At 38.8% G+C, this 25,643-nt stretch overlaps 1 protein-coding gene across 1 annotated transcript; it reads left to right on the top strand.

Moving 5' to 3' along the window:
* The first annotated feature begins 23,426 nt into the window (after window positions 1–23,426).
* Window positions 23,427–24,579, top strand: LOC102926341 (serum amyloid P-component). Its single transcript, XM_006990563.4, has 2 exons — window positions 23,427–23,689; window positions 23,820–24,579. The coding sequence occupies exons 1-2, from the start codon at window positions 23,614–23,616 to the stop codon at window positions 24,425–24,427; spliced, it is 684 nt and encodes a 227-aa protein (XP_006990625.1). The 5' UTR covers window positions 23,427–23,613; the 3' UTR covers window positions 24,428–24,579.
* The last annotated feature ends 1,064 nt before the right edge of the window (window positions 24,580–25,643 follow it).

The following is a 25,643-nucleotide window of genomic DNA, read 5'->3' as shown; positions in this document are numbered from 1 at the left end:
CTCTTGGCAAAGTAAAGGCGCCTAAAACAGACCTACCCTACAAGACAGTTGATAAGTATGTATTCTAGTTAGTTTTTGTCAGCGTAACATGAATGTATAATTGCCTGAAAAGACAGAATCTCAATTTCCTCAATTTCTTCCATCAGACTGTCCAACGTTCACGTCTGTGAGGTATTTTCTTAATTGTTAGTTGATGTACTGGGGCACGGCCACTGTAGTTGTTGCCGTCTGTAGGCAGGTGACCCTTGACTGTATAAAAAAGAAAAAAAGGTAGCTGAAGCAAGCTAGAGGAAGCAAACCAGTAAGCGGCATTCTTCCATGGCTTCTGCTTCATTTCCTGCCTCCAGGTTCCTGCTGTGTTCCTGCCCTGACTTCCCTCAATAATAAACTCTAACATGGACATAGAAGCCAAGTAGACCCTTGCCTGCCCAAGTTTTTGGTTTTGTTTGTTTGTTTGTTTGTTTGTTTGTTTCTGGTCATGGTGTTTATCATAGCAACACAAACCAAATCAGAATAGAGTGCTGAGTAAATATAAAGTTCTCAGGGTTCTGAAACATATTAAATCTTCATAAACCTTTTGATTCAAATGTCCGTTCAACTAGAAGGCCAGTTGGAGTGTGTGAGTCAAACTTATGAAGACTGCAGTATCAAAATAATAGTATCTACTTTGAAAATCTCTGGTCTTTTTCTTCCTGTCTCCTACCATGCCATCTGATCTCCTTCTGCTGCTACTGCACGATGCTGCCTTTGGAAAGTCATGGTAGTTGTTGCCTAAAGAAAATTTTGCTTATTAAACTGTCTATAATAGCTCACTTAGTTCTATTAACAGACAAATTAACTTGATTGAATTTGTCTCAGAAATGTCTTTACCATTGGCCATTTGGTTATCCCCACCAAAATTTGAGATCAACCTCTTTTCTCTTCACCTACAGATTTTGATAATGAAAATGGACTCAAAGAACACAAAGGTAAAAGCACCATGGCATATTCTAGGAACAAGCTCTTGAACCAGGGGTACATAAAATAACTGAAGGAAGAAGAAACTTCGATTTTGTGACACAACCTCTTATTTAGTGACCTTGACTTTTCTTATACGGACTCTAGTTAGCCATTTTATGTTCGGTCTCTCACTTCTCTTGTATGTTTTTACTGCTTCAAAATATTTTCCCAAACCAACATGTATGAAGTCCAGCGTGCCTTGTGTGGTGTAAAATACTCTGTTACATTTCACATTATTAAACATTCTTGGTATACAGTTTCTAATTCTCTACTGCTGTCTGCAGTACCAGTTCTTCCTCTATCAAAAGATGAATTTTATTCATATTTTCAAATCCAGGCCAAGTGTTGCCTCTTGTACAAAGCCAACCTCCAGTCAGTCCTCATCTCTATAGTGATGGTTAGGACCCTTTGTTAACTACATTTGCAGCATTCCATGGTTACTGTCTGCATAATACTGGCCTGTAGAGGAGAATAATTAGATTACTGTCTCTCTTAAGAAGTACTGGGGAGACCTTGTCTCTGTATTTCTAGTGATGGACCCAGCACCTGACACTGAAATAGTGAATGTGATATTTTTATTGAAACAAGTCACTATGCTACAAAGGCTTTAGCAAAAATCACGAGATGAAACACAAAAGCTCAGGGAATGGCAAGGCAAGCAGCTCAGCAAAAATCTCTTGAACAAACATTTCTTCAACTGGAAAAATTATTAATGACAATTATTCCAAGCTTCTGGAGATTGCCCAGAATACTAGCAATCATTTATTCATCAAACTCTCTAAAGGCTTTAATAAGGGCAAATTTGGATAAACAAGAAAACTGTAACATTTTACACAGGTCTGCACTCAGCCCTCTCTCTCCCACTCCACACTGTGGAAGAGCTATTGCAGGTGGAAACGACAGATGGGGAAACAGAAAACGTATTCTCCATCAGCTCTGTTCTGCATAAGACCTATTCAAGTAGAGCAGAAGTCATGCATGTCCCCACTCAATTCCTACACTGTGAGGAAATTTCTCACAGGCCAGTTAATGGAGAGCAAGCCTCTCCATCCTTTTCACCCTCATTTCCTGCTCCATAAAATAAGTTCTGCCTGGATATAAGCACGGATTTTGTACTCAGTAATTAACAACTGGTTAGAAAACACGAGTTATGCTAATCACAGTGCATTTCCTAAGAAGGGCCTAACCAGAAGCTATTTTTTAAAAAATCTCAGCAGGGGTTGGTAGAGGATTCATATCATTAGATTAGTAGCCTTCTAAACTTAGTCCGGATAAGTTGCTAAGCAAAACAAACAAACAAACAAACAACAAAAACATGAAGTCTTGACAAACAGAGTCAGTATCAAGATTTCCTACAATATAAATCTAAACTATTTCAATAAAAAAATATGAAACGTGGTCTTCACTCCCATCACATGAGGACCACATGTTCTGAGCTGATTGTCAACACAGGGACCTCTCTGGTGATGAGGAGGATATTTCTAGAGCTTCCCCTCCAGGTTAGGGCCCCTACATCCACTACGATGTCACAACCATCTCCAGAGGACAGTAGTCCTGCATACCTGCCCCCAGGAAGTGCTGTCCATTCTCACTGTGGCCCAAGTTTCTTCCACCTGAGAGCCACATGTATATCCCTATGACCTTCCCAAAAACTTCCAAGAATCTACATCAAGAATCTCCTAGCCGTGGATCTCTGCATCCAGAAACCCCATCCCACAACTGACCGATCTGGATGCAGAGATCCACGGCTAGGCCCTGGGTGGAGCACAGGGAGTCTAATTAGCAAGAAAGAGGAGGTTTTATATGAGCGAGAATTGTGGAAACCAAGGTTGGATAAAGCACAGGGACAAAGAACCAAACGAATGGAAACACATGAACTATGAACCAAAGGCTGAGGGGCCCCCAACTGGATCAGGCCCTCTGAATAGGTGAGACAGTTGATTGGCTTGATCTTTTTGGGAGTCATCTAGGCAGTGGTACCAGGTCCTGTGCTTATTGCATGAGTTGGCTGTTTGAAACCTGGGACTTATGCAGGGACGCTTGGCTCAGTCTGGGAGGAGGGGACTGGACCTGCCTGGACTGAGTCTACCAGGTGGATCTCAGTCCTCAGGGGAGGCTTTGCCCTGGAAGAGGTGGGAATGGGGGGTGGGCTGGGGGGAAGGGGAGGGGGGCAGGAGGGGGGAGAACAAGGGAATCCATGGCTGATATGTAGAACTGAATGGTATTGTAAAATAAAATAAAAGGGGAAAAAAAAGAAAAAAAAAAAAGAAGCTCCTAGCTGTACCTCTAACCCTGGCTGAGCTAGCTGCCTCTGATATCTAGTTATGCATCATACATCAAAAGTTGTACTGAGACTGAACCTCAAGCACTATTCAGCTGGTTTATAACCTGAAAAGTCAGGGTAACAGAAAACATAGATTCACATACCTACTCAAAAGTATGATAGACATCTATATGAAGAAAAACTACCAGTAATCCAACTCCAGACGTCTAGGTCCCACTTGCAAAAACACAAACAATATGAATAACTAAGACAATGTGTCTCCTCCAAAATTCAGCACTCTCATACTAATGTCCCATAATAAAATAAGCTTAAATGGCATAGAAGTCAATGAATTCAAAATAATAATTATAAATAGGTTCAAGGAACTCAAAGAATATATAAATAAATGCTGGAATAAAGATAATGAAAACACACAGTTGAATGAAATAAAGAGAATAATTCAATATATAAAAATCGAATTCAAAAAATATGTAGAATTTCTGAAGAGTCAAATTGAAAAGAAAACTTGAAATAAAAATTTTAGTAAATCAAATTTAAAAAATACTCAATGGAAAACCTCACCAATATAATGCATCAAGTAGAAAAAAAAAGAATATCAAAGTTTGAAGACAAGTTAGAGAAATGGGATTACCTAGTTGAAAATTCTCAATGAAAAAAATAAAACCATGAGTAGAACATGCTAAAACTCTGTAACACTATACTATATCACTCCTAACAACCATTGTTATAGAAGAAGGAATAAACTATGTCAAAAGCATAGAAAATACTTTCAAAAAATCCATAGAATAAAACTTCCACCCTACTCAATCACAGACCATGCCTACCCATGCTGCCCACGGATCAGGACTGCCCACGGATCTTCTCTACTCTCTCTGTTCCCCCAGAAGCCCCAATCCCTCAGGATTGTCCCTACTGCTTCAACAGAACACCACTTGTAGTCTCACTTCCCACTTCCTGTAGATTACACAGACCATCCCCTCTTAACCTCCCTTCCCAAACTTGTCTCTGCATTCCAGCCTCCAACACAAGTAGGCATTCCCTGTGAACACACCAGCTGAGTAGGCCAGTGAAACTGGCAACACATAGGCAACACACTTTCTGAAAATCCAGGGAAGAAAAATAAACCAAGAAAGAAAACATTCACCCAACAAAGACAAACCTAGAAATCAGCAGCTAGACCTATAATCACCCAAACCCCAGCCTAGGTGCCAGGATTAGAACACAACCAATAACAGCCAAGATGATGTCTCCACTAGATCCCAGCTATCCTACCACAACAGGCCCTTAATATACCAACATAGCTGAAGCACAAGAAAAAGACCTTAAAACCACCCACACAGAGATTAGAGAGATCCTTAAAGAGTAAATGAATAAATCCCTTAAAGAAAGTCAAGAAAAATCAAAATAAAGTGTAAGGATATGAACAAAAATGTTCAAGGCCTGAAAATGGAAATGTAACCAATAAAGAAAACAAAAACTGAGGGAATTCTGGAAATAAAAAATTTAGGAATTTGAATAGGAACTACAGAGGCAAGCTTCACCAACAGAATATAAGAGATAAAAAGATAATATCAAACACTGAAGATATGATGGCCCAGAAATAAATATTTTCAACAAAGTCATAGAAGAAAGTTTTTCTAACCTAAATAAGACGCCTATAAAAGTACAAGAAGCATATAGAACACCAAATAGATTAGACCATAAAAGAAATTTCCCTCACCACAAAATAATCAAAACACCAAACATAAAGAACAAAGAAAGAATATTAAAAACTACAAGAGGAAAAGACCAAGTAACTTATTAGAACTTATTATAATTACTTATTATTAGATATAATAATTGCATTTTATATTAAAACTTATTAGAATTATGTATGACTTCTCAGTGGAGACTTTCAAAGCCAGAATAGTCTGGATAGATGTGCTGCAGACTTTAAGAGACCACAGATGCAAACCTAGACTACTATACCAGCAAAACTTTTGATCACCATAGATAGAGAAAATATATTCCATGATAAAGTCAAATTTAAACAATATCTATCTACAAATCCAGCCCTATAGAAGATGCTAGATTGAAAACTCCCACATGAGGAGGTTAACTACACCCACAAAAATACAGGAAATAAATAATCTTACACCAGAAAAAACAAAAGAATAACACACAAAAACAACAACAACAAAATAAAAGGAATCAACAATCATTGGTCCTTGATATGTCTCCATATCAATGCTCTAAATTCCCCAATAAAAAGACACAGACTAACAGAATTGATAAAAATATAGGATCCATCCTTCTCTTGCATCCAAGAAACACACCTGAACATCAAGGATAGACATTACTTTGGGGTAAAAGGTTAAAAGATTGCAAGCAAATGGATCTAAGAAGCAAACTAGTGTAGCCATTTTAATATCTAGCATAATAGACTTCAAAACTAAACTAAACAAAAGAGACAGGAAAGGACATTTTTGTACTCACCAAAGAAAAGTCTAAGATGACATTTCAGTTCTTAACATCTATGTCCCAAATACAAGGGCACCCACCTTTGTAAAAGAAACACTACTTTTAAAGCTTAACTCACATACTGACCCTCACACTGACTGTGGGAGAATTCACTACCCCACTCTCACCAAAGGACAGTTCATCCAGACAAAAACTAAACATAGAAATACTAGAGCTAACAGACATTATAAATCAAATAAACCTAACAGGTATTTACAGAGCATTTCACACAAACACAAAAGAATATACCTTCTTCTCTGCACCTCATGGAACTTTCTCCAAAATTGACCACATATTTAGTCACAAAGCAATTCTCCACAGATACAAGAAAATTGAAATAACTCCCTGCATCCTATCAGACCACCAGGAATTAAATCTGGTTTTAAACAACACAAACAATAGAAAGTCTGCAAATTCATGGAAACTGAACAACTCTCTATTCAATGAAAACTGGATCAAGAAAGAAAGAAAGAAATCAAGACTTTCTAGAATACAATGAAAATGAATACATAGCATACATACCCAAACTTATGGGACACAATAGAGAGGTGGCAAGAGGCAAATTCATAGCACTATCTATATTAAAAAATTGGAACAATGTCAAACTTGGGACTTAACAGTACATCTGAAAGCTTTAGAGCAAAAAAGAAGAAAGCACAAAAGGAGTAAATGGCTAATAATAATAATAATAATAATAAAACTGAGGGATGAAATCAATAAAATAGAAACAGAGAATAATATCTAGAATCAATGAAACCAAGAGTTGGTTCTTTGAAAAAAATCAACAAGATAGACAAACCTTTATCTAACCTAACTAAAAGACTGAGAGAAAATATTCAAATTAACAAAATCAGAAACAAAAGCAGATACATAACAACAGACACTGAGGAAATCCAGAGAATCATAAGGACATACTTTAAAAACCTGTAGTCCACCAAACTTGAAAAATTAAAAGAAAAAAATTGATAATTTTTTGATAGGCACAACTTACCAAAGTTAAATCAAGAGTAGATAAACATTTTAAATAGACTTATAACCCCTAAGGAAATAGAATTAGTTATTAAAAGTCTCCCAACTAAAAAAGAATCCCAGGGCCAAATGGTTTTACTACAGAATTTTACCAGACTTTCAAAGAAGTGTTAGTGCCAATTATTATTAATCCACAAAACAGAAACAGAAGGAACATTGCCCAATTCATTTTATGAGTCCACAGTTACCCTGATACCCAAACCACATAAAGACTCAACAAAGAAAGAGAATTACAGACCAAACTTCCTTATGAACATAGGTGTAAAAATACTCAACAAAATACTTCCAAACCAAATCCAAGAACACATCAAAAAGATCATCCACCATGATCAAGTAGGCTTCTCCCCAGAGATGCATAGATGGTTCAATAAAATAAAATTAATAAATATAATCTACCATATAAAAAACTGAAAAAAAAAACATGATCATCTTAATAGATGCAGAAAAGGCCTTTGACAAAATCCAACAGCCCTTCATTATAGAAGTCCTGGAGAGATTAGGGATACTAAGTATATACCTAAACATAAAGGCACTTTACAGTAAGCCTATAGCCAATATAAAATTAAATGAAGAGAAACTCATAGTAATTCCACTAAAATCAAGAATAAGACAAGGTTCTCCACATCTATCCAATATAGTACTCAAAGTTTTAGCTAGAGAAATAACATAACTGGAGGAGATCAAGGAGATATAAATTGAAAAGGACTAAGTCCAAATATTGTTATTTGCACATGATATGATAGTATACATAAGTGACCATAAAATTCCACCAGGGAACTGCTACAGCTGATAAGCACTTTCAGCAAAGTATTTGATACAAGATTAACTCAAGAAAATTAATAGCTCTCAAATACACAAATGACAAATGAACTGAGAAAGTAATCAGAAAAACAACACCTTTTACAATAACTTCAAATAATATTAAATTTCTTGGGTTAACTCTAACAAAGTAAATGAAAGACATGTATAACAAAAACTTCAAGTCCTTGAAGAAAGAAATTGAAGATATCAGAAGATGTAAAGATCTCCCATGCTGGATCATCCTGGAAAAGGGAAATAGATGAATTCTCCACAAGTAAACTGGGGGTGACAGGTGGGAAATGGCAGGTAAGGGATGGGGGATAAGAACGTAAGGGAACAGGATGGTTGAGCTGGAATTGGGATGGAGTGGGAGAACAATGAAAGAGATACCATGAAAAAGGAAGACATCATGGGGATAGGGAGAAACCAGGTGCTAGGGAAGTTCCCAGAAATCCACAAGGATGACCCCAGCTTAGACTACTAGCAGTAGTGGAGAGGGTGCCTGAACTGAACTGGTTTACCGCAATAATCAGATTAGTGAATACCCTAACTGTCATCATAGAGCCTTTCTTTATCCAGTAGGTGATGGAAGCAGATGCAGAGATCCACAGCCAGACGTCAGGCCAAGCTCCAGGAGTCCAGTCAAAGCGAGAGAAGAGAGATTCTATGAGCAAGGGGCATCAAGATCATGATGGGGAAACCTACAAAGACAACCAAATCAAACTAATGGGAACTCATGAACTTTAGACCAACAGCTATGGAGCTTCCACAGAACTGGACTAGGCTGCCTGCATAAGTGACACAGTTATTTAACTTGACCTGCTTGAGGGGCTCCCTGGCAGTAGGATCAGAATCCATCCCTGGTGTACGAGCTGGCTTTTTGGAGCCCACTACCTATGGTGGGACACCTTGTACAGCCTTGATTCAGGGGACAAGGAGGCTTGAACCTGCCTCTACTGAATGTACCAGGCTCTGCTGACTCCCCATGAAAGGCCTTACCTTGTCAGAGGAGGGAATGGGGGATGTGTTGCGGAGGAAGGCTGGAGAGCAGGTGAAGGGAAGAAGGGGATCTGTAGTTAGTATGTAAAATAAATTTAAAAATTTCTTAATAAAAAACAAATTAGAAAAAGATACTAAAAGAAGAAATTGATTAAGATGCTGGAAGATGGAAAGAGGTCCCATGCTTTGGATTGGCAGGGTTTAAATAGTGAATACGGTCATCCTTCCAAAAGCAATCCACAAATTCAATGCAATCTTCCATAAAACTCCTGAAGTAATTCTTCACAGAAATTGGAAAATTAATTTTAAATTTCATATGGGAACCCAGAAGACTCAGAATAGATAAGATAATCCTGAATAATAAAAAACACTACTGGAGATCACACTATCCCTAATTTCAAGTAATATTTCAGAGCTATACTAATAAAAACAGCATGACACTGGCATAAAAACAGATATATTGATCAAGAATGGAGGATGCACACATAGGCCCACATTTCTAAAGCCATCTGATTTTTTTACAAAGAGGCCAACAATACACATTGAAGGAAAGAGAGTGTCTTGAACAAATGGTCAGACTTGGTGACTATTTATAGAATAGAATTAGACCTTTATTTCTCACCCTACATAAAACTCAACTATAAATAGATCAAGGACCTCAACATAACACCCAACTCCCTGAATCTGTTCGAGAAAAAGTAGGGACACATGAAGGAACTTTCTAAATAGGACCCATCAGCATAAGCATTAAGATCAAGAAATGAAAAATGGGGCCTTGTGTGACTAGAAAGCTTTTGTACAGTAAAGGGTGCCATCATTAGAGTGAAGAGGCAGTCTGAATAATGGGAAAAAAAACTTTACCAGCTATACATCTGACAGAAGGTTAGTGTCTAGGATACATAGGAATTGAAATAAAACTAAACATCAAGAAAACAAACAAGTCAATTTAAAATTGGGGCATGGAAATAAACAGAGCTCTCAACAGATGAAACACCAATGACTGAGACGGGGTTCTTTTTGTAATGTTCAACATTATTAGCCATCAGAGAAATGCAAATTGAAACTGCTTTGAGATTTCATATTACCCTAGTGTGAATGGCTGAGAGTAAATAAAATAACAACAAATGCTGGGGTAGATGTGAGGTAAAGGGAACACGTAGTAACAGATACTGGGAGTGCAAACTGATACAGCCTCTATGGAAAGCATGGAGGTTCCTCAAAGGCTAAAACTGGTTCTACCATACAACCCAGCCACATTATATTTGGACATTTGCCCAATGGATTAGGTATCCTACTATGGAGATACTTGCTTGTTTGTGTTCATCTTTGCTCTACACATAATAACCAGGAAATAGAAATTGCTTAGACACCCACCAATTAATAAATTAATGATGGAAATGTATGTGTACAGAATAGAATGTTATTCTGCTAGTAAGAAAAAAAAATTGCATGTAAATGGATAGTACTAGAAATAGTCATTCTGATTGAGGTAACCTAGACCCAGAAAGACAAACACACATTTTTCTCTTATATGTAGAAGCTAGGTTTGTCTCTTTAGATATCTACATTTATGTTGAAGCACCCATAGAAGACAGGAAATTAATACGGGTCATGAGGGATGATTTGAGAGAGGAGAGATACAATGAAGATGGTATGAAGGAATACTGAAGAATAACAGAAGGAGAAAGATTCTGTAAGATGAGGGATGGGGATACAGGTATAGGGAAAGTATGAAGTGGAGTAACTAGCACCAAAGACATTTAGAAAACATGTGTAAAACCTACTAGTATAGAAGATTGCTAAAATACATACACATACATGTATTAACAAGAGGTTTAGATGGAATTACCATATAACAGGGGGAGATAGGAGGAAGAATGCTTTACCTGAATATCATAGCTTATCAGACAGAGTTCAGTTTTAGGAATAGGTTGCTGCTTTTCTGATTTGTTTGTTAACGGGGTCCCATATACTCCCAAACATTATAGGCTATTGTCATTGCTCTTGGTTACCTCCAGAATTTGATAATAAAATTCCATTTCTGAAGATACCACATACCTGAGTCAGAACATAGAGAAATCAAGCTGGTACCAAACAAAGCATCATCCCTACTGACTAGATTCCATAGTGCTAAAAGTTGTAATACAGGATACATAAAAAAGAAAAATCATCAGCTCTACCCAGCTGCGAACCAATATGAACTATAACAATGACTGGTCTGGGCTCCTAATAACCCCTACCTCTTAATAGTCTATTTCATTAAGATTGCATCAATGGGTTCCATTGATAAAATTAGTCCCCTCATGATACAATGCCCTTTCAATAGTGTCTAAGCAGGACACCAAACCTTCAACACATGAACCATTTGTTGAACACTTCATATCCAAATCATAATTTAGTAGTGAGTGACACATTACAAATAATCAGCAACTTATATTTTGGGTAAATATGCAATAAATATTTCTACTAAATAAACATATCTGTCAAATGGAAATCATTCCACAAGAATGAAATATCAAAGACACTCTCAAAGTACTTTAAAGGAAGAGATGGAGTGACTAGTCTTGCCTGGATGAATTAGAGAATAGACAAGGAAAAAGTAATTGATGCTGTTGCTTCTGCTGCTGCTGCTACTACTACTAGTGATGATGATGATGATGATGATGATGATGATGATGGTGATGATGATGATGGTGATGGTGGTGGTGATAAAGATGATGATGGTAATGATAAAAACAAAGAGGAGAAGGAAGAAAAGAAAGAAGAGTAATGGGAAACAAAAGAGGAAGAAGAAAAAAGTGAGAAGTGAAGGGAAAAGAAAGAAGTAAAGGAGGAGAGTTCTACCATTATCATCACCTGTGGAGTTGAACCATTCCAAATACATTTTTCATCATTTTCTCCTCCAGTCATTTCTATCCAATCTCATAGACTAATTATCATTTCTCAGCCACTCCAGAAATTTTCTTCTCATTGTTTTATTATCATTTTGGTTTAAATATGTGTAGATCTGCATGAGTATGAGTGCATACATCATTGAAATATTAAATATACTTCTCACTGTGAATTTTTGACAAAACCATGTTGCAAAACCCTATTACAGAGCAATAGATATTTGACTTTGGTAAACCAGAAATTTCTTCAAAAATCTGATTCTAAAATTAGAGAACATACACATAGTGCCTGAAATTGCAGTATTTTCTGTTCAGTTTCAGAAAATTCTCAAATGGTAAAATTGAGTTCCAAAATCCAGTAGGAACCTAACGTTCAGAGTTACCTATAAAAGTACTTTAGATATTTATCCTCACTGAGGCCTTTCTTTTGCTACAGATGGCCCATTCTGCCAAGTAAGAGAACTCCAGAAGGAAATGTCCCTGTTCCTATGACCTTTAACCTCTAATAGCCTATTGGCAGGAAATAAAAGCATAAGTGGCCAAAAAGTATGTCTCAACCTGCTTTAATGACTGTGGAAACACGAAAGCAAAAAGTGAAAAGAGTTGACATGAAGCTAAAATGACTCAAAAGTCCCCAAACCATGCAAGTAACTATCACGATATATCTTCTAATTCCATTTCACACTGGACATATCCAAAATTTGTGTTAATCACATGCATAATGACCTACTCAATAAAAAATAAGATAAAGACATAGAGGAGCTTTTTAGAAAATATATGTCCAAAAAAGACACATGATTAAAAACAAACTTTCAACTTATCTCTCATACCCTATTCCAACCTATCCATCCAGAGAAGACAAAAGGACGTTTAGGATATTTGAGTCATTGAAAGCTATAGTTGACATTTACAGTGGAGCACTCAAAGCTATCTGCACACAATTAGCCACTACTGACCCAAAGTTTTACCATGTAGCCTCCATGGAATGTAATCATTCTCAACAGCTTTCAAGAGAGAAGAAGAGAACACCTAGGACACAGGTGCCATTTCCTGAAAGAAGCACTTATCTGATCTTCATTGGAGCAGCATCAAGACTACAAGAATGATGTGGTTTTAAAAAGATTGGTTTCCTCTGACATTAGTAAAGTGTCCTCCACCTAAATACACACTATCTGAGTAGTCAGCCAGGATGAGTCCCTGGGAAAAAAAGAGCCTTTCTTTGCTGAAAGTCTTTATTTTTCAACCATCAAATGGTAAGTAACACTTTTTGAAATGCCCATTAAGGGTCAAATAATGAAACTGAGAGTCTCAGATTGTCCCTGGGATTCCTTAACTGAAGTTATTTCTCCCATCATCACCACAAGGCCAGCACCACTCAAAGACCAAAGTCAAGTGCTGAAAGGCCAGGTGAAATGGGAGTCAGGAGAACCTTCAATCACAATGCTCACCCATGAGAATAAGTCATCAAAGCACTCCTCGAGAGCTGCTGCATGGTGGTAATGAGCAGCAGAGTAGACATCCTAGCTTCTGCCTCCTTTGGGGAGCTCAAGTAGAACAGCCTAAGTGCTTCAGCCAATTTACAACAAAGCTCTCTATTTTGTCCACTTGTGGGATAAAAAATGTTTGTGAGCAGGAAAAACATTGCCCCAGACTAAAGGTCTCCTGATGAAATGAGTCCATCTATTAAGAAATCCTTCTGTCCACAGCTGTGCATGTGGTGTCTGTGTATATAACCTCTGTACCTGAGTCAATAAACAATAGGCATCTATAGCTGAGTGGTGATCACATAGGTCTTGGATAGAAGGATTCTTTTATATTTAATTCAACTGTTTGGGCTTACACTAGCCAATAATGACATAACTGTATAAGACAAGACTTATGGAAAGATGGAGGGATAAATACAAATGATGCAATCCTAGACATAATGATGGTAATGGTTGTGGATATATAAAATGTAAACTAAGCCTATGAACTTATGTGCAGTGAATAGATATTTACTTCAAAGGTAATATTAATACAAGAGAGCATCGTTGTAGGATGGCACAAAAGTGGTTCACTACAGCATAGAAGTATTAATGGAGCATAGATGTCATGTGGGCTGCTGTTACGATCAACAATCAAGAAGGTACCACACACTAGTCTTGTTTTCAAGGTCTATATCTCAAGAATGTCTAGGCAGTCACACATCAGTAGATTGTGGTTCAAGATGACAAAGACCAAGAAAGTTGTGAAGGTCTCTCATCTGTGAGGCTAAAGAGCACTGCAGAATGCCAACCAGTATGTATGGGCTCTGAGCTAGCCACCTTGCTTGGTTCTCCGTGATTTGGTTCATCTACAGTGATGTCACTCTGTAGTGAAAATATAGAAGATGGCAAACACAGATCTAAGGATACCAGGCAAGGGGAACTGTGCAGCTATGCGAAGCTCTTGCTCTGTATTCTTATGGCTTGCAAATGGCAATGAAATTGGTCTGTAGGGTAGGGAAGGTCTTCAGATTTGAATTTTTAGCCATGGGAACAAAGATGGTATGAGAGAAAACAGAAGGATAAATATGACGCATAACAGCTCCAGCCAAATCTTCTTCCAGCTGTTTATATGAGAAACCTAGCCCTGTTTGAACACCTGTATTCTCTGTCACTATAGACTGAGAAATAATTCCTACGCATAGTTAAAAATTTTTTTTTCTCTTCAACTTTTCAAGATGTAGGGTTACACTGAGTCCTTGCTGTCAAATTTTCTTTTTTACAATTTCCTTCTTCCAGATGTTTGTGTCATGAGAGATCATGAGTAGGAAGGAGATTGTTGTGACAAGCAAGTTCCAATGGGAAGATAATTTTATTTTAAAAAAATACTAGAAATGATGGATAAAAATTCCTTTTCAACAACAAAAGCTAAATTTTAAACTTAAGAAACTATGAAAATGAAAAAGCAAACGTAGGGATGTACAAAAGTAAATAGACAGAAAGGTAGACCCTGTGACATCCTAGAGAGTCGTTTCAGTTGAATTCTGAATGTGAAATAAGAGCCTAGTGAGACAACATTATCTGAATGCCTCACTGGACCCTAGAAAAGAAGATAACTAACTTAGCAGAGGTTTTATTTTATAAACAAAGCCTTAAGTTAGAAACAGAGAGCTGAGATTAAGAAAGGAGACTACTGTGTATCAATAGGACCCAGAAAATTATAGGCCAATTCGTGAAGACCCTGGGATTGGAAAAGGGAGTTTGTACTGTCACCACAGTACACCTGGAGCCCAGATTTAGTTTGAAAGAGCCACTTCGGTAAAGAGTTGGTCATAATCACTGTTGTTTTATAGTCTATTTTGTGTTGTATAACAGAAAGACACAGACTGGGCAATTTATAAGAGAAGAGTAGTTGGCTCATTGTTGAAAAGTCAAAGAATAAAGGATTGCATCTGCGACGGCCAGCTCTCTGTGTCATAATATGACAGAAGACATCATATAACAAAAGATAATTTTAAAAGGAGTAGGAGATGGCCAGATGTGCTTTTATAATATGGCCACTTATACAATGATTACACTAATTCATACTGGAAAAGTCCTCACTGCCCACTCATTTCTTAAAATTATCACCTCTTAACACTGCAACAAGCACTGGGACCAAGTTTTCAATACATAAACCCTGAGGGACACATTCAAATCACAGTATCCTACCTGCCTCCCCAAATCCATCTCATTCTCACAAACAAAATATGTTCATCTCATTCCATTCAGCTTCCAAAGCCTCAATTCATTGCAACACCAACTAAAATATCCAGAGTCCTTAATCCCATCAGTACCAGAAGTACCTCACAAAAAGATTCCAGGAGAAGTTTTTATAATAAAGGGTGAGGACTATACTTGTCTGTGGGCCTAAAGACAAATATTTGGACCATAATTAGGGATTGGGCTCATTTAGTTGGACAACAACAGGCACGCTAAATTGGCCAAGAAAAGCCCATGAAGTCTCAACCATACAAAAGTACTAAAGGCAGCTAAGGAATGCAGAGAGTAAGAAAAACAATCATCCCCATGGAAGAAACCACAAATTGCTTATGCAATACCACCTAACAAGGATACTTTTTCCTTGTTTTTAAAAACATTTTCGTCTATTCTTTAAGAAATTCATACACACATACAATGTTTTCCAGTCTCATTCGCCAACTCCCACTCCCCACCTCCAGCTCCTCTTAAATTTCCCCAGTATATACACCTCCTAACTTTTCTTTTCTTCTTGTTTTTGTTGTTGTTGTATCTTATGTTTTGTTTTGTTTTTCAATACAGGGTTTTTCTATGTGACAGCCCTGGCTGCCCTGGAACTCTCTTTGTAGACCAGGCTGGCCTTGAGCTCACAAAGGTCTGCCTGTCTCTGCCTCCTAAGTGCTGAGATTAAAAGCATGTGCCACTACCATCCAGCTTCCTCCTAACTTCTTGTCCTCTTTTTACTATAGCCCACTGAGTCCAATTAGTGCTACCCATACATGCATGGTTGTAAGACCATCTACTGAAGTATAGTAAGCCTATAAAGGACCATACCCCTGACGAAAATACATTCTTCCTCCTCTATCAATCTTCAATTGTCAGTAGATTCTTTGATATTCAGTTCCTTCTGCAACTTCTTCAAAAGGTCATCCATTGTCTGTATCTCTACCAGGATTCTGATCATAAATGGTATGTAATCCCTAGACTTTCCCTAAAGTGATACCAAAAGGTTATATGCTTCCCTCTTACTCAGAGATTCCATCTTTAATTATCTCCCCTTCCTTTTACTTTACTATCAACAGCCAAAAGAAGCCATAGCAGCAGCTTGGATGCTTAACTATGTAGATATTTTCTCTGTCATGTACCCCAATTTACTGCTCTTGGGTTCTTCCTTTTATAAAACCCAGTTTATAAATAACAGAAGTTTGTCTTACAATTATGGAGGCTGGGAAGTCCCAGGTCAAGGAGTTATATGTGATGATGGTCTTCTTGCTACATTATAAGCAAGGCATCGCATGGGACAGAAGTATACAAGAGGGGACAAGAAGAGACAAGATGCAGTTTTACAACCAACTCACTCTTGCAATAGTGATCTGAATCCATTCATAAAGACAGAGTCCAGTGACATAATTACTACTTAATGGAGTACCAATAGGATCTAGAAAATAAAAGACTAGTTTGTGAGGATGCTGGAACTGGGGAGGAGAAACAGAAGTCAGTCAGCAGCCTGGAGCCTGGTGTTTAGAGTCTGAAAGAACCAGTTTTCTAGAAAGGTCAGTAATAATCTCTGTATGAAATATTAGATCATAAGAAAAATAGAACAAATCACTCTGTTAGGAAGAGACAATGTGAATCTAAGTGCAAAATACACACTGTGTCTAGGGATCCCCAGGAAGAATCTAGTTTTTTTCATTTGTCCCTTGTCAGAATCACTGAAATATAGGAAACACCTCTCCCTCTCTTTTAACCATCATCCTGTTAAAGTTGAATTCTGCCATGTTCACTTTATGAAAATTGCCCCTGCAAAGGTCACTGATGAAATTTTTATTGCTGAATCCAGCTTCCTTTCCACCTAGATATCTCTGGTGCACCTAATACTACTGGACACTGCTTTCTGAAAAGTTGTACTAGCTTGGTTTCCATGACACCACACACACTGTTCTCTCAGACCCCAACTCTTCTCTTGTCTTCAAATATATGAACGTAAATGTTCCCTCAAATCAGTGTTGGGCCCCTGACATATTCTCTTTTCTCTCTTCCACTGCCAGAGACAATCACTTGTTTCATCATTATTTATAGGATAATTCCTCTGAAGTCTGTATTTCTAAACCTAAGTGGCAGTCATAGACCTCTAACTCTCTGCTGCCTTTTCTTCTGTTAGGTCACACTATCACTTCAAGGTTAGCACTTTGAACCCAACATATTTCCTCTGTCTTCTCCCAGTGGGCTCTCTATAGTCTCATCCACAGCAGTAACATTTTATCTTTCCAAATGACTTGTGCTACACTTTGGATATATTCCCCAAAGTTCCAACTTATTTCCCCAAAGTCACATGGCAGTGGAGCCTTTTGGAAATGATTAGTTATTTGTAAATTATAAATTACTGGCTTATCTCTGGGTGCCTTTATTATTAAAAGCAAATTTTCTCTAGAATGATCACTCTGTTTCACCATTGGTGCCTTTTACCATAACATAACACAGCCAGAATGCTCTCTCCAGAGGCTAGCACCATGTTTTGAGACTACTTAGAGTCTATAACTGTGTTAAATAAACCTCTACTCATTATATATTACCTAGTCTGTGACATTCACTATAGCAACAGGAAATGATTTAAGATAGCAAGCAATTAAGTCTAGTTTGAGTTAACATCATACAGACCTTTATTCTCATCTTTTCTTGTGATTCCTTTTCTGTAAGTATGAGTGTATATATTTGATTTTATACAATTGCATAAGAGGGTGGCAATTACTTACTTTTAATTCTCAATTGCCCTTTTCTATCTAAATGTTCTTTAAATATTTTTGTAACTAACAGAACCCATGGGAAATAATTCTTAGTATTAAAGAGTCTTAGTACTGCCCCTCATCCACTTAAATCTCTTCCTTGCTGGGTTTTCCTAAAAGTTATTGTGGTTGTAACATGCCATAAATACCCAAGACCTTAGAATCCTAAGATATGATTGAATCCTTCAGGTATATTTTAATTGTATCTTATGTAATCTGCCTTGCTGCATCCATTCTTTTGGTTCTGACAGTGCCTTCTCTTGTCCTCTCTGAAGGTAACCTCTACTTTATGCTGACTGAATAAAGCAGAACACCTCTGCTGTGGCCATACATATCACCCTGCTTCTTCTCAGTATACTGTTGTCTTTCCTTCCTCATGGGAACCACCCAGATGGAAACCACAGCCTGTACCTGAATGTTCACTGGCAAGAAGGCATCCAAAGGTTGGTCCTCTATGAGAACTCTACTCAGTTCTGAAGACTTAGGATTCATTTTCTTACACCTTGACATCAAGAGTCTCCATTTCTCTGTTAAAAATAATTCTTGGTTCCCATCTTGATGGTTGCTAAAGCATGAGCTATTTCTTTTTGTTTGTTTTGTTTTTCTTTTGGGGGCGTTTAGGGGGGTTCATTTTTCTTTAAGTAACTTTCTACTCACTCCACATAACATCCACAGATCCCCCCCTCCTCCCTCTTCCACCACCCAGCCCTCTTTCCCAAGCCACCCTGCATCCCCACATCTCACAAATCGAGGTCTCCCATGGGGAGTCAGCAGAGCCCAGCACAATGAGCCTAGGCAGGTCCAAGCCCCTTCCCACTGTACCAAGGCTGTGCAAGGTGTCACACCATAGGCACTGGATTCCCAGAAGCCTGCCCACAGATCAGGTCCCGATCCCCCTGCCTTGGTGCCTCCCAAACAGTTCGAGCCAAACAACCACCTTCCATGTCCAGAGGGCCTAATCCAGTCCCATGGAGGCTCCACAGCCACCAGTTCACAGTTCATGGGCTTCCACTAGTGTGGCTAGTCATCTCTGCACGTCCTCCCATTATGATCTCGACATCCCTCACCTGCAGAATCTCTCCTCTCTCTCATCAATTGGATTCCCGGAGCTCAGCTTGGTGCCTGGCCATGGATCTCTGCATCTGCCTCCATCAGTCACTGAACAAAGGCTCTATGATGACAGCTAGGTCATTTGCTAGGCTGGTCACTAGAGTAGACCAGTCCAGACACCCTCTGGACCACTGCCAGCAGACCAAGGTGAGGTCAACCTTGTGGATTCCTGAGAGCCTCCCCAGTACCCTGCTTCTTCCTATTCCCGTGATGTCCTCATCTATCCTGGTATCTTCCTTCCTGTCCTCCCACTCTGTCCCTGTTCCAGCTTGACCCTCCCATTTCCCTATGTTCTCACAGTCAATAAGATAAAATGAGAACCTACAAAATGGAAAAAGATCTTCACCAACCCCACATCTGACAGAGGGCTGATCTCTAAAATGTATAAAGAACTCAAAAAGCTAGACTTCAAAATACTGAACAATCCAATTTAAAAAATGGGCTACAGAGCTAAACAGAGAATTCTCAACAGAAGAATCTCAAATGGCTGAAAGGCATTTAAGGAATTGCTCAACATCCTTAGCCATCAGGGAAATGCAAATCAAAACAACTCTGAGATACCATCTTACACCTGTCAGAATGGCTAAGATCAAAAACACTGAAGACAGCTTATGTTGGAGAGGATGTGGAGCAAAGGGAACACTCCTCCACTATTGGTGGGAATGTGAACTTGTACAGCCACTCTGGAAATCAGTATGGCGGTTTCTCAGAAAATTGGGAATAAGTCTTCCTCAAGACCCAGTTATACCACTCTTGGGCATATACCCAAGGAATGTTCAATCTTACCACAAGGACACATGCTTAACTATGTTCATATCAGCATTATTTGTAATAGCAAGAACCTGGAAACAACCTAGATTCCCCTCACCTAAAGAACGGATAAAGAAAATGTGGCACATATACACAATGGAGTACTACCCAGTAGTAAAAAAAAAAAAAAAAAAAAACAATGATATCATGAAATTTGCAGGCAAATGGATGGAACTAGAAAATATCATCTTGAGTGAGGTAACCCAGACTCAGAAGGACAAACATAGTTATGTACTCACTCATAAGTAGATAGTAGATGGGAGGGAAGGGATGGCCAGACTGCAAACCACAGCTCCGGAGAGGCTAGATAACAGGGAAAGACCCTAGGAGGGACACATGGATGACCCCGTGAAGAAGAAGTGGATGATATCTACATGAGTGGACTGGGTGTCAGGGGGTGACAGAGGGCGAGGACTGGGGGATGAGAACATAGCTATTTTCTTATAAAGCCTGATAAACACTCCATAGTGAGGGCATTAAAAAAAATAAAAATTAAAAAAAAACAGTATTCACTTCTTCTACTTTCTTCTCATTTTGATAGCAACCAGCCCTGCTTTTCAACCAAGATGTCCTCTTTACAGTATTTCCATATTCAACAGTACCTATTGTCATTAGTCCCCAGCAGCAGTATAAATCTCTATTCCACGAAATTCTTTTGACTGGCTCATATATTTCCCAGGCTATCTCCATGAATTCATCACCAATTAAAAAATATTCCATTCTGCACTGGTATCAGAACCCTTTTTGCTAACAGAGCGGTAATTAATTTATTTATGATGAAGACTATAAGCAGCTGCTTAACCTATTCTTTAACTATTAATGTATTTGATTAACTTCTCAACCTGAAATTATGTATTCCCTAGGTTCATAGTAAAGGTTACCCTTAGCTCCTATTTATAGTATTACCTAGACATTTTCTTCAATTATATTATAACCTGAGTTACTATTAAACTCTATGTCAAAAATATCTTAACCTGGAACTGTGGAGATGGTTTGGTGGATAAAGTGACCATTGCTCAATTGTAAGAACCTGAGTTCATATTCCAGCACCCACATAAAAGCTAGGCATGGCATCATACTTCTATGATGACCGGTGTTGGGTGTAGCATATGGAAAGGGTTTTCTGCTCAGCCAATTGAGCCAAGGTCACAAGTTCTAGATCCACTGAGAGACTCTGTCTCAAAAAAATGAGGTAGAAGCCATAGAGAAAGCCATACAATAATGAGCTCTGGCATCCACATATGTGCACAGATAGTCTTTCATCTTAACCTTATTGTGGTGGCTTGAATGGGAATGCACAACAGGTCTGTGCATCTGAGTACTTGGTCCCCAGTTGGTAGAACTGTTTGAGAAAGATTAGGAGGCGAGGCCTTGCTAGAGGAGGTTTGTCCCTAGGGGTGGGTTTTGAGGTCTCAAAAGACTCATGCTGTTCCAAACCTCCCATTATCTGTCTGTCTCATGGTTGTGCCTCAATATTCGGGCTGTCAAATACTGCTCCAGGGCCGGCTGCTGGGGATGCCTTTCTGTATGCTGTAAATGTGTGTTGCTCTGATGTGGTTGATAAATAAAATGCTGATTGGCCAGGAGCCAGGCAGGAAGTATAGGTGGGACAAAGAGAGAGGAGAATTCTGGGAACAGGAAGGCTGAGTCAGGAGAGACGCTGCCAGCTGTCACTATGAGAAGCAAGATGTGGAAGTACTGGTAAGCCATGGCCACTTGCCAACTTATAGATGAATAGAAATGGGTTAATTTAAGATATAAGAACTAGATAACAAGAACCATGCCATGGCCATAGCTTAATAATAATATTATCCTGTGTGTGTTTATTTGGGTCTGAGAGGCTGCGGGATTGGCAGGTGAGAGAGATTTGTCCTAACCACAGGCCAGGCAGGACACATGAAAAGTATCAGCTACAGCCAGTCATGCCTGCCTACCTGCTGCCATGCCCCCACCATGGACTCTAACCCTCTGTAACAGTAAGCCCTAAATAAATCCTTCTATAAGTTGCCTTGACCATGGTGTTCTATCACAGTAATAGAAAAATAACTAAAATACTTTTGAGAAAAGTTCAAAAAAAGTAAAAGTAATGTGTAGTTGGGTGGTTTGAAAAGTCTTATGAAGGAAATCATTTTTGAGATTAATTTTGAAGAACATTTAGGATTTGAAGAAAAGATAAAAGAGAATTTCAAGGCAATGAACAGAAGTTACAAAATCAGGAAAACTAGTCACAAGTGAAGAGCAACAATTAGAGGTGTTTGGAGAACATGATTTGATTAGAAGATCATAGGCAGGTTAGAGCAATACTGGAGATAGCATTGGCTCCCAAGTGGAAGGATAGGATTTAATCCAGGAGATAAAGGGATGTATAACTCCAACTAACTCTAGTTTCACCCATACTGCACAAGATAGATAAGACTCCACAACCTGATATTCAACTTAGGTTAGAAAAATAAATATCGGATAATAGCTATTGCCCAGAGATGAGGATTTGAAGAATAATGAGAGTAGAACTGGAGAAAGTGAATTATCTATGGTAGTTATTGTGTCATGGAAAAGGCTAACTAACCTAAGGTGAACTGAGAGGAAAGAGGGTAAATAATAAAATGATAGACAAAAAGAATGAGAATAAAGGTTCTATAGACTTTAGAGGTGAGAAAGAAAATCAAGCAAGCAGAAAGGGGAAAATTAAGTTTGCTATCTTAGAAGCCAAGTAGGCTAGAGTGGTGAGTAATAACAGTTGGCTTTTAAAATAGTGGCAGAGAAAATAGGGATGAAGGTTGTTGGTACCATAAAAGAATTGTCTCCCCTCCTTAATCCCCACACCTAATGCCGTGCCTGGAAATAAGTGCACAAATGTGAGTATGATGTATTGATGAGATTGTCAGCAACGATAGACCTTTGGTGTCCAGGTGTCCAAAGACAAGAGTAAAAAAAAAAAAACAGGAAGATGCTGACATTTCAGCAGGTGTATGTCACCAAAAACAATTAGTCATGATGAGGAATGAGAAGGCTTAGGATAAAAAAGCATTGTGAGTCATAAAATAAGGAAAGGCTGAGCAACTATAGTAGAAAACTATTAAGCTGCAGGGCAAACAGTTTGTGCTTCGCAACTATCTCTATCCTCTTAGTAATGCCTGGATACATTCCTCAATATTTAATGAATCAAATACAAATTGACTTCTTAGAGTTGGACAGAAAATAGAACCCTAGAATGTTCTACACGGAATTAACTTTCCATAGTTAATAAGTCTGCAATTGCCCTCTTCCCATATCCCCTTCTGGCAAAGCACAGAGTCATGAGATGGAGACCTGGCTGCAAAATTGAACAAGGCCTTCCTCAGGTGGCCAACATAGCCTCTTGTTCCATCTGTAGGACTTTGTATTCTGCAGCTCCCCTCTTCCCAGAAATAAAATCTGGGTCACAGGGGTTAGTGCTTTAGAACTGAGTTGTGTCTAATAAATAACTTCCATTGATTTCCCAGCCCAAGGGAATCAACATTCCTTTTCCAACAGCAGCTCTGATTATTGGCAGAAAGAAGGAGGAACCTGGGAAGTTCCTCACATGGTGTTACTGCTCTCCACCCCTCAACATCATCAAAGGCACATACAAAACCTGAATGCTTGGAGTCTTAAGAGTGTAGTGGGCAGCACCTTTCTGTCTCCTACTCAAGTAACTGCTGTTGCTGTCAGAGTCCTGGACTGAGAACATGGACAAGCTGCTGCTGCTGCTGCTTGGGGTATCTGTCCTCACCAGCCTTCTTTCAGAAGCTTTTGCTCAGACAGGTAAGAAGTTTAGGCTACAGTCAGGGAGAAGTTGATTCTGAGCTATTTAGTCTGGGAGAAAAGTTGATTCTGAGCTGCTGTTTCTCTGAATTTGTTGAAACCTATTATATGTCTTATTTTTATCTCACAGACCTCACAGGAAAGGTATTTGTGTTCCCCAGAGAGTCTGAAAGCGCTCATGTGAAGTTAATCCCACGTCTGGACAAACCTCTAGAGAATTTCACGGTGTGTTTTCGAACCTATAGTGACCTTTCCCGCCATCACAGTCTTTTTTCCTACAATACCAAGGGCAGGGACAATGAGCTACTAATTTATAAGGAAAGAGTTGGAGAATACAAACTGTACGTTGGGCGTTCTGGAGTCACAGTCCGTGGTTTGGAAGAATCGGCTTCTCCAGTGCATTTCTGTGCCAGTTGGGAGTCCTCTTCTGGCATTGCCGAATTTTGGGTCAATGGGAAACCTTGGGTGAAAAAGGGTCTGCAGAAGGGGTACATCGTGGAAGCCAAACCCAGCATTGTCTTAGGACAGGAGCAGGATACCTATGGAGGAGGGTTTGATAAGGCCCAGTCCTTTGTGGGAGAGATTACAGATTTGAACATGTGGGACTCTGTGCTAAGCCCAGAAGAAATTATACTTGTGTACCAAGGTTCCCCTCTTAATCCTAATATTCTGGATTGGCGGGCTCTGAACTATGAAATAAATGACTATGTAGTCATCAGGCCCTGTGTGTGGAATTAAGATCTTACAGGTAAACCTCATGAAAATGAAATGACGGATATCTCAAGAGGTCAAGTCAGCACAACTCGACACTTAATCCTGTATCTGTAGCCTTTCCTCTTCGTGAATGCCCTGTCTGCTTGTCTACCTAATAAAAATATTGCCCAATTCCACCTGCGTTTGTTTGCTGCTTGACATAATCGCAGATGCTTTCTTTTAGAGCTACTCCTTTTGAGAACTGATGTTTCGATATCTAGAAAAACTGAATTGTGAAGTAGAGGGGATGGAGACGTAACAAGGAGGAAATGGCAACACTTACAAGCTACTGGTAATCAATTTCATAATAACTCCAAATATGTGTAAAATTGCAGTAGAAGTCCTTCCATTTGTTTTTCTAAGTACAGGTCGACAAAAGACAGTCTGATGTTGCTCAAGGAATACAAACTATAGTGAGATAGGTAAGTGACAGTTGAGAACTTGACAGCAAATAATGAGACAGGAAAGCCAGACTAGGAATGAAACTGAGATCATTCCTTACAAAGGCAAACATGCCTGACATCTCAAAAGCCCCAGTGGTGATATATAACACCTGGCTTTTGAAATGCCACCCAGATGTCATCAAGGACATACTATATGTTTGCTAAACATGTAATAAATATTGCTAACAGAAATGTCTTTAAATTCCTTCCAGGATCCCTGCTTCTCACAGGATATAATCTAAACTTCAACAAGTGACTTTTCCCTCTGTAACCTGGTCCCCACATTTCTCAGTGTACACTTTAGTTACAATCCAGCATAGCAAGAGTCACACTAGCTATAACACTCTGAAATAGGTGCCAGATATTAATAGTGGCAGTTATTGATATAGTTATTAAAAAAGGCATGAAACACAACACCTAGCACATTCTCTGAAGACATGGATGACCTTCCCAGTGAAGATGGAGTTTGGGCTGCATGTGAACGAAAAGGTCTAGCTCAAAGATAATGGAGCATGAAGTCCAGGAAAGTCACAAAGACAGCATCTAGAACAATAACCAAAGCGATCACTTCTGGGGTCAACTTCTCAGAATGGACAACAAAGCAGGCACTAGGCCAGAACAGGTAGGAAAGAATCCGGGGATTCATAATGGGGCAGTGAGCTCACATGAGAAGGAGCAGGTAGAGCGAAGGAAAATTTGCTATTCAGATTATCAAGTCATTTCAGATGGAGATTTTAGTGATATGGAAATCATTAATT

Source organism: Peromyscus maniculatus, chromosome 11, assembly GCF_049852395.1.
Source record: "Peromyscus maniculatus bairdii isolate BWxNUB_F1_BW_parent chromosome 11, HU_Pman_BW_mat_3.1, whole genome shotgun sequence".
NCBI lineage: Eukaryota > Metazoa > Chordata > Mammalia > Rodentia > Cricetidae > Peromyscus > Peromyscus maniculatus.
This window is presented reverse-complemented; position numbering and strand designations above follow the sequence as displayed.